The sequence below is a fragment of the Doryrhamphus excisus genome, linkage group LG14 (assembly GCF_037039965.1).
Source record: "Doryrhamphus excisus strain RoL-2023G ecotype Guam linkage group LG14, RoL_Dexc_Guam_v1.1, whole genome shotgun sequence".
NCBI lineage: Eukaryota > Metazoa > Chordata > Actinopteri > Syngnathiformes > Syngnathidae > Doryrhamphus > Doryrhamphus excisus.
In genome coordinates, this window is record NC_136370.1 from 13,293,311 (window position 1) to 13,309,620 (window position 16,310).

The window sequence follows — 16,310 nt, forward strand, 5'->3', positions numbered from 1 at the left end:
TTCAGATTAAAAATAAATACACACCTTTTTGCACTTATTTCATAGTGTAGTACTAAATTTCCAAGCATTGTATCGTTTTGTCGATTATTAAAAAGCTCCCCATACATTCTCATGTGTCTATGCTGGTTAGACTGGGAGGTGTGGGGGGGGGTCAGAAGATGGATCAATAATTGAGTTTGAGACAGTTTAAAAGGCTTGAAGAAGCAGCAGCAGCATCGGAGAGTTGTGATTGGTCGGCTTAAAGCCCCAGCCCCTCAGCGAGGAACGCGATTGGTCCGTCGAAAGCCCAGCCCAGAAGATTGATTGGTGGAAATCACCGCCACACTCCAGACCACTAAAGACTAAAATGACTGGGGTAAAATAATACCGCGGCACTCCGCGGCGCTCCGATCTCCGATCTCGACGTCTTCTCTTGTCCTAAATCTGCTCTGTGGTGGATAACTTTGGAGGGAAGCATATCTACAGGAACACACAGACCTTAGAGTCACTTTGGTGGTTTTTTTGGTTTTTTGGACAGGACATGGATAAAGTTTTACGCACGTTCACGCACGAGAAGGACGCGCTTCTGATGTAAAAAAAAGTTTTTACTGGAGCGCTGGAGAGACATTTTTTTTTGCTTTTTACATTTTATTCTACTGCTGGATTTCATGCTTGGTTGTCAGAAACTTTTTATCACTAAAAGTGTAGGAGTGTCACACAGGACATTTTGTGTATTTTTTCTCAAGTTGGTGATTCAACACCCGATGATCTAGCGCTCACTCGTCACATTTTTTTCCACATCCCTGCTTGCGAGCCTCCTCTCCCATCGTCCATCCTCCGCAGACCCAGACGTTCTGCAAGTTGCCCGGCGACCCAGTCAGCGTGACACTGACCCGAGCTGTTGTTGTGATGCATATTCCCGTAGAGCCGCCCACCACCAGACGGTTCACGCCGCCCTCCACATCCTTCACCTGTAGTAAGATTGTAGACGGCAACGGGGCCATGGCCACCCCGGGGCCCCTCAGGGCGAGACCCGATACCAGGAACGTGGTGGATGTTCTGGCGGACCACGCTGGCGAGTTGGTCCGGACCGACAGCCCGAACTTCCTCTGCTCCGTCCTTCCGTCCCATTGGAGGTGCAACAAGACCCTTCCCGTGGCTTTTAAGGCAAGAAAATCACATTTCTTTGAACAAATCCATGCAATAAACAGCCATGAAAATAAATTTACAGTAACTATTCATTATTTGCTGCACAAACGCACACTTGGTTCGAAATCGTCCATAATAAAAAAAATAGAAAGGTTCTATAACAATGCCATAACTTGTACATCCATTCACAGAATAAATACCAGCAAATCAGCATTCATGTAATTTAAAATTGAATAACAAAAACTGTCTTTATATTTCTATTCATGCACTTTACATTAAAAGTTAAAATGGGTGCAAAAATAAGCAGCGTTTAATGAATATCTACAATTTACGCACGCGTAATTTGGGGCTCCATATTGACAGTCCCTCTCTCCCTGTTGTTTTTTTTTTTCTCTCATGCAGGTTGTGGCCCTCGGTGATGTTCCTGACGGGACACTGGTGACCGTTATGGCCGGGAATGATGAGAACTACTCGGCCGAGCTGAGGAACGCTTCCGCGGTGATGAAGAACCAAGTGGCCCGCTTCAATGACCTGCGCTTCGTCGGAAGGAGCGGACGAGGTGAACTCAAACACACTCACACACACACACACACACTCGGACTGTCAATATTCATACAGCTTCTTCAAGACAGGGTGTTTTAGTTTTAGGATTCCTGCACATTTTAGATGTTTACAGACCATTTTTGCTTATTTTAATAACTCCAAAGCACAAAGAGCCTAAATGTGGAATCATGTATTTATTTTAATAATAAATGTCCACATGGTGCAATTCTGAGATACCTTATATTCTTTTTGTTGAATTTCTGCTGTTCAGAATTCCTCCACTAATATTTCTAATATCTTCAGTAGTATTTATTGTGTGTTTGATTCCGAAGGTCATTTGAACTCAACAACGGAAGCAGCCTATTGTCCTTGCTTTTCAAATGATCACACACATATCCATTTAGGCAGTAAATTAACCCCAGTGGTGGATTTCTTCCTCCCACACAATCTCTTTTGAGATGTCTCTCTCATGGCTGCATGGGACAAACTCCCCCACTTCTTCCCCGTATTGACTTGCATGCAGATGGGAGCAAGAACCCGCCTTGTTGAACAATAAACTACCATTGTGAGCATTTTCAGGCAATCTGGAACACATTCGCTCAATAATCCAAATCATGTACCCACAGCCAGGCCCTCGACAGAGGTGGTCCAATGCTTTTTCTCCTTGGAAATGTTCAATGCCAAAGGCCACAGCGATGCTAAAGCTGCTGTAGTTTAGAATCTACAAATGACATCAATCTAAATTCATGCTATTTTGTAGGGAAAAGCTTCACTCTGACCATCACTGTTTTCACCGGACCGCCTCAAGTGGCCACTTACCACCGCGCCATCAAGGTCACTGTGGATGGGCCCCGTGAACCACGCAGTGAGTGCACACACACACACGAGTAACCATACCTGATGTACAGTAAATCATTTTGCCTCTTGCACATGTTGCAGGTAGATAGCTCATGTAATGGTTGTTGATTTTTTTTGTTCATTTTCTATTGGTCTACTATATCAGTGTTGGAATGGAATGGAATGGCCTTTATTGTCATTATACAAGATGTACAATGAGATTGGAGAGCTTCTCCTTTCAGTGCAGTAGTCAAGTTAAAAAAAAGTATATAAAAGTAGAGTAAAAAAGACAATTTAACAAGATATATACAAGATATCCAAAATATACACATAGTATTGCACAGGAGCATATGCAGGAGCAGACATATTGCAGATATATTAATTTTAGTGCAATGATAAATGGGTCATAGTGCAAATAATGACTGGTATAAGTCACATATGAGTGTATTGTATTGGGTTGTTAAATAAATAAATATGATTGAGGTAGTAACAGAGGCAGGTACATAAAGGGTGGAGCTAGCCATATTGCACACACAAAATAAAAATGTTATTTTCATATAATCTGTAAGATTATTGTATTAAACTGGCACATGCTAAAACTAGACAAGATCCCCACTAAAACATACATTATATAGTTATTTTTTATTGTTTCTATTGGGAAAAACACACATAAAACATGTGTGTTTCAGATAAACACGCCCAATTTGGAGTTACATGCATTCCCTTGGACAGCAAATCTATGTTGGCTAACCGCCTGGTTTGTGGTTCTCAAAAAGCTGATGGGACTGTACCATTTGCATCCTGGCATGGAGGGATTGGCTCCAATCTTCGAGCAGCAATTTTAATTTATAGAGATTTGCAAGATTCGCCTCCAAGTTTCAAGCAAAATGACAGTAATTTATAAAGATTTGTGTAGTTTTTGTCTCGTGTGCTTGGTAAAATGCTGAATGACCTCCATTGTTTAATATATCAGTTTTCTCTGCTTTGTTGATTTCATTCGTGGGTTATATCGTTATGTCACACTGTTTAAGTTGCTGACGCAAGTATCGTTATCTCGCACCCATAATTAGACATCCAAACTGCACTTAATTAAACCCTCTCCACACGTCACGCCAACTTTACACTCTCGTCAAACATACCCAACCTACGGCATACTGCGAGTGAGCTTCCAATGTAGCAGGGTTGACTCTTAACAACTGTGATCCCCAAGAGGGAGGCTGGGTCTCCCAAAGCTGTTAGCAGCCACAGTCGCACTCTCATGTGGTTTCATGCTGCTATAGTGTGAGGGATGAAGAGGAGTCGTCGTCAGATGAGTCAGGGCCTGATGGCAGCAGCTATGCGCACATGCAATGCGTGCTATTTTTCATGAGCTCAAGGTGGGATAGATGAGATGGGTAAGATTTCATGACCATTCCAATGGACAGATCCAGTTTTTAATGGTTCTAGCGTGCAGGGTTTTGAAGGCGTCCAAACGGGCAGATGACTGAGGCTTGTGCTCATGTCTGCGCATGGGGATATTTGGGACAGGGGGGGATTTAGTTCAGTCAAAACAGAGCACAGAGAGAGTGGTATCAGGTGCCACATGGGCGGGTGGACGCTTGGCACGGGGGTCGAGGGGCACTCGGAGAGGGTCATCAGCACCAGCAAGGTTGCACGCTATTTGCAGTGGCATAAGAGAACAGTGAGTGCAAATGGGGAATGACTAGATAATAATAAACAGTGTGTATGTGCATGTGGATTATTTCAGTCTGATCGTGTGTGTGTGTGTGTGTGTGTGTGTGTGTGTGTGTGCATAAATGCATTCACATGTGCATCTGCAAGCGTCTACGCTTGAAATAACCGTGTGCATAAAGGACGTCTCCCGTCTGTCTGTCAAAATGTTACATCTCCAGCGGGGGCGTCAGAGTGGCCGTGCTTCTTTTACACTGGCCCAGTTGTAAGAGGTGACACTGGTTAATATAGGACATGACTAATTTAGGTCTCTGTTAAACTCTGCCATACGCTGACCACCGTTGGGGGGGGGGGGGTGAGCCCAGAACACAGAAAAATTAAGACGTGTTCTCATTTCTCACATAAGGATTGTGGACAAAATTCCACAACAAGGTGTACATTTCCTTTAATACACTGAGTCCAACTGTGTCCAACATATTTTTATTACGTAACATGCCCCTGTAGTTCTTTGCTTACGAACACAGTTACGTCACAGCTGTAAAATAACCCACCATGGAGCCAAACAAAGTTGCAGGTGGCAGCGTTTTCATTGAATTTGGTGATAAAAGTACATTTGTTCCTTGTATTTATCATTTATATGCATTTCAAACTATTTTCTGCATGAAAAACTATTGTTTTGCATTAATATGACACAATGTAATTCAACGTCATCGTAAATAACAAATAGAATCATGCCAGTAAGTGTATATTTTATTGTTCAATATTTCATTTTCAGTGTAGTTTAAATGCTAAAAGCCACTAGATACACAAGTTGAGATAAAGCGCTTCTCTTATTTTCAATCAAATAACAATATCAGTCATGTGAAAACACAGAAGAACACACGACCATTGAGAAATTATTAGTACTATAAAAATAATCAGATTCTTCTCGCATCACTTTACATGAGCTCTTCAAACCTTTTCAGGCAAGAGACGCTTTTGCCAACACATAAAACTAACAGCATTTTTTTTTATTACAACTTGGATCCACAGGGACAATCATGCGTTCCAATGCTACTGCACTCCAACGTTTCCAGCCTTCATCCACAGTGTTGCCTGTGCATGTTGAAGCTATGCAGAGAAACCTGGCTTGGCTTTGTTATGTCCTCACCTGTTCCCACTTTCATGGGCTTTATAGGCACTTTAAAGGTGCTCTGGCATCATGTGACATGCTGAATCAGTCACTATGAGCCAAATATTGGATGCACACGACGCAATCGTGTTTGTTTTTCATGTGCATTCACACAGCCTTATGTGCCTGAACACAAAAAAATAAGTTTCACGTTCAGTTCAGTGTTTTTTGTCTTCCTCGCTGCCGATTTCCTCATCACACATCCGGCATGCGTCATTCAAGTCGATCTGTCATATTATTATCAAACTTCTGCTGAGGCCAAACTGGAAGCACAACTGTCACAACTGAAAGCCCCCACTCTTTTTCTTCTGAGAAGCAGTTTTGAGAAGGAAAAAAAAAAAAAAAGCTACAAAAAAAAGTTGTTTGTCGTTGCTATCAGATAGCTCCACACCGCACACAGCCCTGCAGGGTTCCTCTCACCAGGACCCGACTATATTTTGGGTGCTCTTCTCATTGCCTCACTTATGCATGAGATCAGCCACTGCCTATTCACTGGCAAGGGGGGGGGGGGGGGGGGGCTGTTTGTATTTATGTATCTGCTGCTGTCGTCCCTCTCAGATGAATCACTACCTTCATGAAGTCACTCTTTGTGAGTTACATTTTAAAACGGCCCTCTGTATTTTGAGCTTGTGACACCCTCTTTCAAAATTAGAGAGGGACAAAACATTAGAAACAGCTGATGCAAACTACAGCACTATAATAAGCATACTGTTAAATGAGAAAATCATCAATCTTACTTCACCTCGGGCAGACGAAAATCTAAATGTCCTTAAACCAAGGACATTTTTCCCATTGGAAATGAATGTGAATGCAATGAATCCATGCCATATTACCAAATTTGCGTTTTCTGTGTTTTTGTGTGTAGTTTTACATGCAGAAAACAATATTCTTTCGGTACAAGCTGGTAAAAGTGAATTCTATATTTTTTTCTCATGTTCTTTATCAAAGTGCTCACACTCGTAACCTTGGCCCCATGGTGGCTTGTTTAGCAATCAGACTCAATAAATGCACAGACAATGAGTCAGTAGAATGTAGGGGCTTTTTTTTGGCGCACTCATTTTCCACGAATGTTATATTATAGGACAAACTGACTAGTTTGTCACAAGCAAAATCGTAAAAAACATTTGCGATAAAAAAACAAATCATACAAAAACAAAGGCTGACAGAAACCTAGGTTCCACTATATAGCTCTTGCATTAGAGTAAGTGAATTTCTGCAAAGTATCATTCAATGTGAATGAATGGAATATTTTTGTTGTTAGAACATAGAAAACATCTTTATATGACTTTCTAAATACATTTTACCATTATTAGAGCCATGTAGACATGGAATAACACCCCTATAGTCACATTTAAAGTCTTATTATTCTTTTTTTTACACCACATTGCTAATGTGCAGGCTACGGGGTCACTGCAGGGACACAAGCGACGGCCATGACTGCATAGCACGCTAGGGAGCTAACTAGCTAGCCTCCAATGTGTTTATTCCAAACTTAAGAAATATTTTAAGATGGAATGGGGAAAAAAGACAAAATAAGAAGTCAAAAATGTACCACTTCCACACGGAATAGGAGGAGAAGTTCTTTTCACGTTATCATTTCGGACATTTTATGACTGACTACATGCAGTGTGACGGTCATGTGATGTAATGTCATGCCTCATCAATGTTTTGTGTCATTACTGATGTCTTGTGAGCAGAATACTACAAGTATTTCCTTCAATATTTTTTGACTAATAATGGGCCATAGCCAACCATGAAACAGCGATCATTTATTAATTCACGATAGGATGAATGAGCGATTCAACTACGATGTAGCAAGGGATGACTGTTCTCATCTTACTCAAATACTTATTCATACTGCAGACTTGCTTGGAAAATGTTTTTCCCTATGTGCATCAAAATCACTTTTGTAGCTGTTGATGCAGAAATATCATACATATAATTTGTTATAATTACAATGTCTGAGCCATAGTGTAATAATGCAGTGACACTTTTAGAACAACTTAGAACATATTAATAAATACACACACTCACACACACATACCCCAAGTCCGCCTTTATATCTCCAGAACTGTAGGTAGCTGTACACACCCAGTTGAATAAATACGTACAACAAAACACGACTGAACCTGTGTGTGTGTGTGTGTGTTTGTGACTGTGTGTTTGTGTGTGTGGCTATTTGCATTTGGCACACATTCTGTTCAAAGTATGCAAATAGACGCACAATGACATTTGCTTCTTTTTCCTATGATATTGCTGTCCTGCCATAAAGTCAACAAAAGCTAATATGGGTGCTGTTGCACACGTGTGTGTGCGTGCTGCAGATCATGCACCTGCCAGGTGCTTCCATGGCTTTAAGTCGGTGTGCCCTGTGGGCCACGCCCCTGCTCCACAAATCACATGAAAGGCTCGGCCTCGGTGCGAATTGCTCTCTCAAAGGCGACTTTGATGTTTGAAAATGGAGATGGGTGTCTTTGAAAGAAAGGCCTGCGGGTGTATCAGTGCCAGGGGAGGGCGTGTGCTGGGTGCTTTCCTGACTGTTAATGCCTCTCACTGTGACTGGCTGATAAACTGTATAACCTGAAGACATAGTGGCCGATGACTGCACACACCGACAGCAGCTAGCTTAATCTCACTTCCGCCGCTTCTATATACATATATACTGTATATATTTATATACATTATAGCTATATACAACACAAGCTCTTACACCCGGTCCCTTCAAACCCTTCTGCTAGCATGACATTTACACTATCCTCCGATTTCAGATCAGCATTTGCAATAAAAGTGAACGTGATTCAGTTCGAGAACCTTCTCTTCAAGGTGCTTCAGATACTTCGTAGACATTTAAAGTACGAATAAAAAAAAGTAGTCACTACTCATGCATGTTAACGTAAGACGATTTATGAACGGATAGAATTGGAGTGACAGTGTTAAAGTTATACACAGCAACTGTGGTGCGTTCAAGGACCATCAAACGCTTGACAAATTATGACAGATGCTTAAAGACATAAACTTGTAAAAAATGAGGACAGTTATTATAATGTATTTGTAATATATTACTGACTCAGAGTGAATGAGAAGGAAAAAAACAAATTTTTGGACAAAAAATATGCAAATTGAGGGGCAATGATTGCTGGATATTAATGGGTGGTGATCCACGGTATAGTGGTATAGCTGATGCAACTATACAGCACTAAAGTTGAATGTACATTAGTAGTTTATTTTCAATACATAGTCCCAGACTTGAGATGAGTGAAGTACATTATTTGCACATACTTTCATTTTGAAAAATGCATGTTTTTGATGAAATGAAATGTAGAAGACACATCATCTGCAATATAATGATGTGTACTAATATTCAAGCTAAAATTATTTTTATCACGGCCCACATCCTTACGACATGTAGAAATTCTGAGCCCAATTATAGTTAGTCACACACAGCTAGTGGCACTTTTGGCTTTGGTACTAAGGTTTTTTGAAAAAAAGATTAGTCAAAATAGGTCTAAATACCTCACCTAGGCAGACGCAGTATCAACAAAAAATATACTCATTTGTTTATTACTAACACTTATCCTCTCCTCTTGGTGCCTTGGTTCTTTCCTCACCGTGTTTCTGCAGAGACACATTTGTGCTCCCAAAAATGAGAGAGTGTATACAGTGAAGAAAATAAGTATTTGAACACCCTGCTATTTTGCTATTTCTCCCACTTAGAAATCATGGAGGGGTCTGAAATTTTCATCGTAGGTGCATGTCCACTGTGAGAGAGATAAACTGAAAAGAAAAATCCAGAAATCACAATGCATGATTTTTTAACAATTTATTTGTGTGATACAGCTGCAAATAAGTATTTGAACACCTGTGTATCATCTAGAATTCTGACCCTGAAAGACCTGTTAGTCTGCCCATTAGAAGTCCACCTGCACTCCATGTATCATCCTGAATCAGATGCACCTGTTTGAGGTCGTTAGCTGCATAAAGACACCTGTCCACCCCATACAATCAGTAAGACTTTAACTTGTAACATGGCGAAGACCAAAGAGCTGTCCAAAGACACCAGAGACAAAATTGTACACCTCCACAAGGCTGGAAAGGGCTACGGAGCAATTACCAAGCAGCTTGGTGAAAAAAGGTCCACTGTTGGAGCTATCATTAGAAAATGGAAGAAGCTAAACATGACGGTCAATCTCAATCGGAGTGGAGCCCCATGCAAGATATCACCTCGTGGGGTCTCAATGATTCTAAGAAAGGTGAGGAATCAGCCCAGAACTACACGACAGGACTTGGTCAATGACCTGAAAAGAGCTGGGACCACCGTTTCCAAGGTTACTGTAGGTAATACACTAAGACGTCATGATGTGAAATCATGCATGGCACGAAAGGTTCCCCTGCTTAAACCAGCACATGTCAAGGCCCGTCTTAAGTTTGCATATGACCATTTGGATGATACAGAGGAGTCATGGGAGAAAGTTTTATGGTCAGATGAGACCAAAATAGAACTTTTTGGTCATAATTCCAATAAGCGTGTTTGGAGGAAGAAGAATGAAGAGTACAATCCGAAGAACACCATCCCTACTGTGAAGCATGGGGGTGGTAGCATCATGCTTTGGGGGTGTTTTTCTGCACATGGGACAGGACGAGTGCACTGCATTAAAGAGAGGATGACTGGGGCCGTGTATTGTGAGATTTTGGGGAACAACCTCCTTCCCTCTGTCAGAGCATTGAAGATGGGTCGTGGCTGGGTCTTCCAACACGACAACGACCCGAAGCACACAGCCAGGAAAACCAAGGAGTGGCTCCGTAAGAAGCATATCAAGGTTCTAGCATGGCCCAGCCAGTCTCCAGACCTGAACCCAATCGAAAATCTTTGGAGGGAGCTCAAACTCCGTGTTTCTCAGCGACAGCCCAGAAACCTGACTGATCTAGAGAAGATCTGTGTGGAGGAGTGGGCCAAGATCCCTCCTGCAGTGTGTGCAAACCTGGTGAAAAACTACAGGAAACGTTTGACCTCTGTAATAGCAAACAAAGGCTACTGTACCAAATATTAACATTCATTTTCTCAGGTGTTCAAATACTTATTTGCAGCTGTATCACACAAATAAATTGTTAAAAAATCATGCATTGTGATTTCTGGATTTTTCTTTTTAGTTTATCTCTCTCACAGTGGACATGCACCTACGATGAAAATTTCAGACCCCTCCATGATTTCTAAGTGGGAGAAATAGCAAAATAGCAGGGTGTTCAAATACTTATTTTCTTCACTGTATGTGTTCTTTAAGCCCAGCTGATGTCTGTGAATGCCACAATAGCCTCAGGCTCAAGCGCCCTTTCTTTTTCCACTCAGACTAAAATTTCCACCCTATATTTGCTGACGCCAGATAGAACACCCAGACACAGTAAGAATTACCAAATTATTTACAGAGGCCCTAGACAACACTGTGAATTCATTGTAATGTATCATGAAAGTCAGCCTGACACGAAAGACGCCTTCGCCATGGCCGCTCCTCGCCTCCCTCCATCTCCAACATTGCGCCGCTAAACGCACCAGCCAAGCGTCTTTCCTGTTTACTTACCTACGATGGGGGGAAGTAAAATGCTCGCTCTGTGTGTCCTCACTCTTTCATATTTACTCGGACCCACACAGGAGGGACCCATTACAAGCTTTCAGGCATAATTCAATAAAAGTTCCGATCTGCATTTAGAAAAATAAATGGCCCATGAGTGGGGGAATATTTTCTCCTCGGCTGCATTATGACAATAAACCGTTTTCTCTCGTCAGGGCACCAGGCAGAGGGGTGAAATGAAGGGGTGATGGTGTGTGTGTGTGTGTGTGTGGTAGGTGTTGGTAAGCACCTGCTGCTTACTGGAAAGGACTTTGTGTACCACCACCATGTGCTTTGGATCTTTATTCCTTCAGGCTTTACTGGTTAGGAACAGTGAGCAAATAATAGGTGAAACAAGGTCTTTCTTGTGCTTCCAGGAGTGTAGAAGGTTGTAATCCTGTGGGTAAACACAGAGGGAAGTCTTGGCTTGTAAAATTCTACTGGAAACATCACAGAAGATGAGAGGTCCATTTTTTTTTTTTTTTTTGTAACCTCATGTCAAGTGACGGTGTTTACATGCGGTGCAAAAAGTCACACATTTTATATTTCACACTTTAGTCAATTATCATAAGCGCATAGGGACAAATGAACAATATTGCACACGCTGGCTTGAGGTGAGGTGTTACGGGCGAGAAACCGTTTGACACATCTGCTGGCATTGATGTATGTATGTTACAGCAGCAGCAGCTCTTTCCTTTTCCCACAGACATGCGAGCCCCCACATGTGCCCCCCTAACGCTTTCCCGTTTCGACTGCCATATAGAGTCCACGTACAGACAAACAAAGCAACCCCATTCACTATTAAAGTTGTACAATAACAAACTCAAAAGCAACACATTGCTTTAATAGGATGTGTCACTTGAACCGAATGGGGCTTCTGTGCTCCACAAGCATCACTGAGAAAGTCTTCAGGGAAAGAAAAAGTATATACCCATGACCCCCCCAAACCCCCCTTCAAGTCCATTCTAGAAGACACTGACACATATGTGCACATACATCAGAGAGCGTCGGGACAAAAGAAGGCTGATTGCTGTGGAAGCATGCTACGGGTCCTGTTGTGTTGGTCAGGAATCCGGGTGCATTTGGCACCCCTCGCCTCTCTTTGCACACATGAACAGACACACACACACACATAGAGCTTTATCATCTTATCAGAAAAGGAAGGCTGCGCTCTCTGCTTAAGCAGTCTCATGTAGCAACTTCCGTTGATGGGAAGGGGGGGGGTTTCACACCGCTGATGTCCTCTGAGATGAACGCTGCATCTGCCTGAGGGACTCGAGAGTTGTGTCTTTTGCATAGTGAAAATATTTGGATAGTAAATTAATTAATTAATTTAACTAATTACACGCAAAATATGTTATTCTCTAATGTTTTATGTAATAAAAAAAGAAACTTGTATGTAAAAGTGTAAAAGTGTGTGTGCAGCGAGCATAGATTCATGCCCAGACGAGACAGCCACAAACATCAACCAAGGGTAAAAGCCACATCCTTCAGGGTCAGCCTCAAAAAAAAGAACTTTGATTTAGCCCACTCAAAATACCTAATGTGTGATTGGTGGCCTTGGGAACACCGAGCGCACTGCTGCGGTGATGTACACTGAGCCGCGTGTTGATGAGAGTTTGAAAAAAAAAAAAAAAAAGACAAAGGGAAGTTTGAGAAAGCGAGACGGAAAGACAAAGCGGGGTGGTAACAAGTCTGTTCGGGGCTCAGGAGGAAGAGAAAGACAGGTGTGCACGGCTTTGCTCAACAGATGTTGAAACCTTGTTGAAACGGAAGTTTGCTCACATGCCAGTTTGAGGCAACTGCTGCCTCACATGAACAAACTTAGGATCATGTTCCCCAGCCCTTGAAGACTCGGCTTTTGATTAACGTTTTGTGCAAATCACATAAAATATCTCAAAAAAAAAAAAAAAAAATTCAATGAGATATACAGTATCTCCTGCTAATCCTATATCGTGTCTGCAGGCCAGACATAGTTTTCATTCTAATGTGTGATTCATCCAGTCAGATTCAATTCAAGCCTGTTATCTGTCGCCTATCAAGTCCATTTATATTGCAAATACAAATATTTACACTTCAGATATACCCAGTGAAGACTTGGGTTCGGGCCAAAGCACGTATTGCCCTTTGTCGTCCAGATAGAGTTTCAGTTTGCCCCTGAAAAAGCACCCAGCCCTTTACTAAAAAGAGCTTGTGTTTAATATGCTTCCCTGCGGATGGGAACATATGTTTCTTTCTTTCAATGGAGGCAAATACACAGAAGAAGAAGTGGATGAAGGAAGGGAAACAGATTATAGGTGATCATTCAGCAACGGGGGCGACTGTGTTAAAGGCCTGGCGGTCACCTCAGTGAGCAAACACTGATATGGGGGGGTTTTGTGGAGTGAAGGCTATGGGGAGGACTTAACCGTCACATCTCCTACAGCAGAACTGCACACTGCAAGGGAAGTCGTTTGCTGTGAAGATAAAACAGTCAGGAAATATAACACAAAAACAAAGCCAGGGTGACAACGGCACACCCATTTCTTCAAAACACATCTCGGTACATCGTTAATACATCGAGACATTTTATATCAAGCGTTTTATTTGCTCTTCGTAGACTTCCATAATGCTTTCAGATGATTCAGAAAGGAGGCTAGTAAATCTACAGAATCCATTTCAGCTCGGGAGCATATTGAGCGTCGCTGTTTAGGCCTCATGTGTGCACTGGCCCCTGTCTCCCAGCTCTATCTTGTGGTTATGATATCATAGCGAGAAAAACAGGGCATTCTCTCCTAAGTGCACCCTGACACATAAAATATTCATCCCACCACAAAAACCCCTCTGAAATGGGGCTGCAGTGAAGCTCCGGCACCCCTCTGGCACCCGGGCCCTGTAGAGTTCAAGTCAAACGATGGTGGCCGGACCAGACGGGGTCACGGAGCCAAAAAGACAATATTGACATGAACATGACGATTAATTGGGAGGATACAGGTGGAAAATAAAGGTTGTGTTGTTTTCTTCGCCAACAAAATTATATTAAACTTAACGATAAACTTTCACTATAACACGGAGCCAATTAAATGTTGATACGCCTAATTGGCGGTGAAAAAATATGAAAAATACAGTATATTATAACATACAGGCGGCACGGCAGTCTAGTGGTTAGCGTGCAGACCTCACAGCTAGGAGACCAGGGCTCAATTCCACCCTCGGCCATTTTTGTGTGGAGTTTGCATGTTCTCCCCAATCATGTGTGGGTTTTTTCCGGGTACTCCGGTTTCCTCCCACATTCCAAAAACATGCTAGGTTAATTGGCGACTCCAAATTGTCCATAGGTATGAATGTGAGTGTGAATGGTTGTTTGTCTATATGTGCCCTGTGATTGGCTGGCGACCAGTCCAGGGTGTACCCCGCCTCTCGCCCGAAGACAGCTGGGATAGGCTCCAGCACCCTCCGCGACCCTCATGAGGAAAAAGCGGTATAAAATGAATGAATGAATGAATGAATGATAACATACTGCAATCTACTAATATCATTTCTACTACAATACACTTTTCAGCACTCTGTATGTACGCTAGCGGACCCGCCTCCACCCACCGAGACAAAGAGACCGCATGGCTGACTCTGTTCATGCCGAGGTGCTGAAACCAATTCACAGAGACTAACCCTAACCCTCTTCCTGCGTGTTTGGAGGCGTGATTAATTAATTAATTAATTAGTTAATTATCGTCCCAGACAAGTCTTTTTTTTTGTGAACAAAATATCTTGTCATGTGCTAATCTCACAAGATCTTGTTTCACAAAATGTATAGTGACACCCCTCCTATTAACGCTAAAAATAATATGCTTAGTCAGCGATAACACAAAGCCGACACAAAGTTTTGTCTTTAAAAGTGTATAATGTTTTTTTTTCTTGATAATTCAGCATGCAGCCCTCAGTGGAAAAAGTTTTAACACCACAAAGTCACTCCCAATACTGTAATAAAACACTAAATACAGAATTAGATGAAACATTAAGTTCAGACACATGTCGTAATTTATTCATGAACATGCACAAACATCCAAATATCCAGTCCAAACCCAATTAAATAAATACACATCAAAAGTGTAAAACACTGATTTAGTCGAAGTTTCAAGCAATCGCAAAAACCAAAAGCATCGATAAAGTGAGTGACTGTAGTGTGGGTGTGCTGCCTTCCACACTGGCTTGACTGTACGGTTCCAGAAGCAGCGAGGTGGGCGAGAGAGTTTCCGCAAACATTTGAGAAGGTGAGAGAGAACGTTTTAACGCTACCTCCCGCTTGATTAGTGGTGTTAACAGCGTCTGTGGCCCCCGTGTTAATGAGCTCCAGGCGTCATTCTAATGAAGCCACCTCTCTCCCAAAAATAACCCTGTCACCCGACTACAACCTTCCGCTGGAAGCTTGGTTAAGTGTGTGTGTGCTTGTGGCCAGCTTTGAATGATCACAAAAGAGTCACGCAGTTCCTCTTGTGGTATCTGCAAAACTGCCCAATTATGTATTTTTTTTTCTCCTGCCGGTCTGCCTTTTTTCCCCAACGTGTGAGCGGCGGGATGTATAATTTCCCTGACTTGAGCCGTTTGAGGTGGTGTAAATCTCTTAATAACTACACAAGGACACATATAGGGGTTATATTTGGTGCGTTTCCTCCCCCGTCAGCCCCCAGACCAGACAGTAGCCTCAGTGTGCGTGCGGGACGGTGTGCGAGTGGATGTGTGTGTGTGTGAAAGAGAAAAGAGAAAGAATTCCAGCCTTCATTCCTTCCATCGGGCTTTAAAGAAATAGGTGGGCTGTATATGTGAGCTCAAATAAAATGTATGGACAAATGTATGGAGACATCATTGATGAATTCATCCATTAGGGTTCAGACCCTGAAACGTACTGTATGTCTTCATCAAACCAAGACATTCTGGACTATTATTTCCTATATTCAGTTTGGTGAAGGCTCTTTTCTGTTACAGCAGAACAACCAATGGTTGGGTTAGTTTGGTGTGGAAGACTTTGACTAGATTTGAAGTCAGGCCCTCTCTCAGGTCCAGTGGCCTCTGACCTCAAAAAGACAAAAAGTCTCATATTCATACTGTACGGTAGGGGTGTCCAATGTGTGGCCCGAGAGCCAATTGCGGCACGTGGCTTTTTATCTGTCCGTTGCATGTTTTAAAAATACAATTAAAGAAGAATACTAACCTAAACTACAGGCAAAATGAAAAAAAGCAGTCATGTTACAATAAAATGATAATAAAATTATCATGAAATAAAGTCATAATATTATCCATCCATTTTCTATGCCGCTTATCCTCACTAGGGTCGCAGGTGTGCTTGAGCCTATCCCAAGTGAGAATCGGGGTACAACCTG

The 16,310-nt window shown here is 42.2% G+C and overlaps 1 protein-coding gene across 2 annotated transcripts in view; it reads left to right on the forward strand.

Moving 5' to 3' along the window:
• Positions 1–367: 367 nt before the first annotated feature.
• Positions 368–16,310, forward strand: part of runx3 (RUNX family transcription factor 3) — a 33,787-nt gene continuing 17,844 nt past the window's right edge. For both annotated transcript variants that reach the window (XM_058090972.2, XM_078795920.1), the window contains exons 1-3: positions 368–1,146; positions 1,531–1,687; positions 2,432–2,536. In XM_058090972.2, the coding sequence (XP_057946955.1) occupies positions 889–1,146; positions 1,531–1,687; positions 2,432–2,536 (520 nt within the window). In that variant the 5' untranslated portion in view covers positions 368–888. The remainder of the gene's footprint in view (positions 1,147–1,530; positions 1,688–2,431; positions 2,537–16,310) is intronic.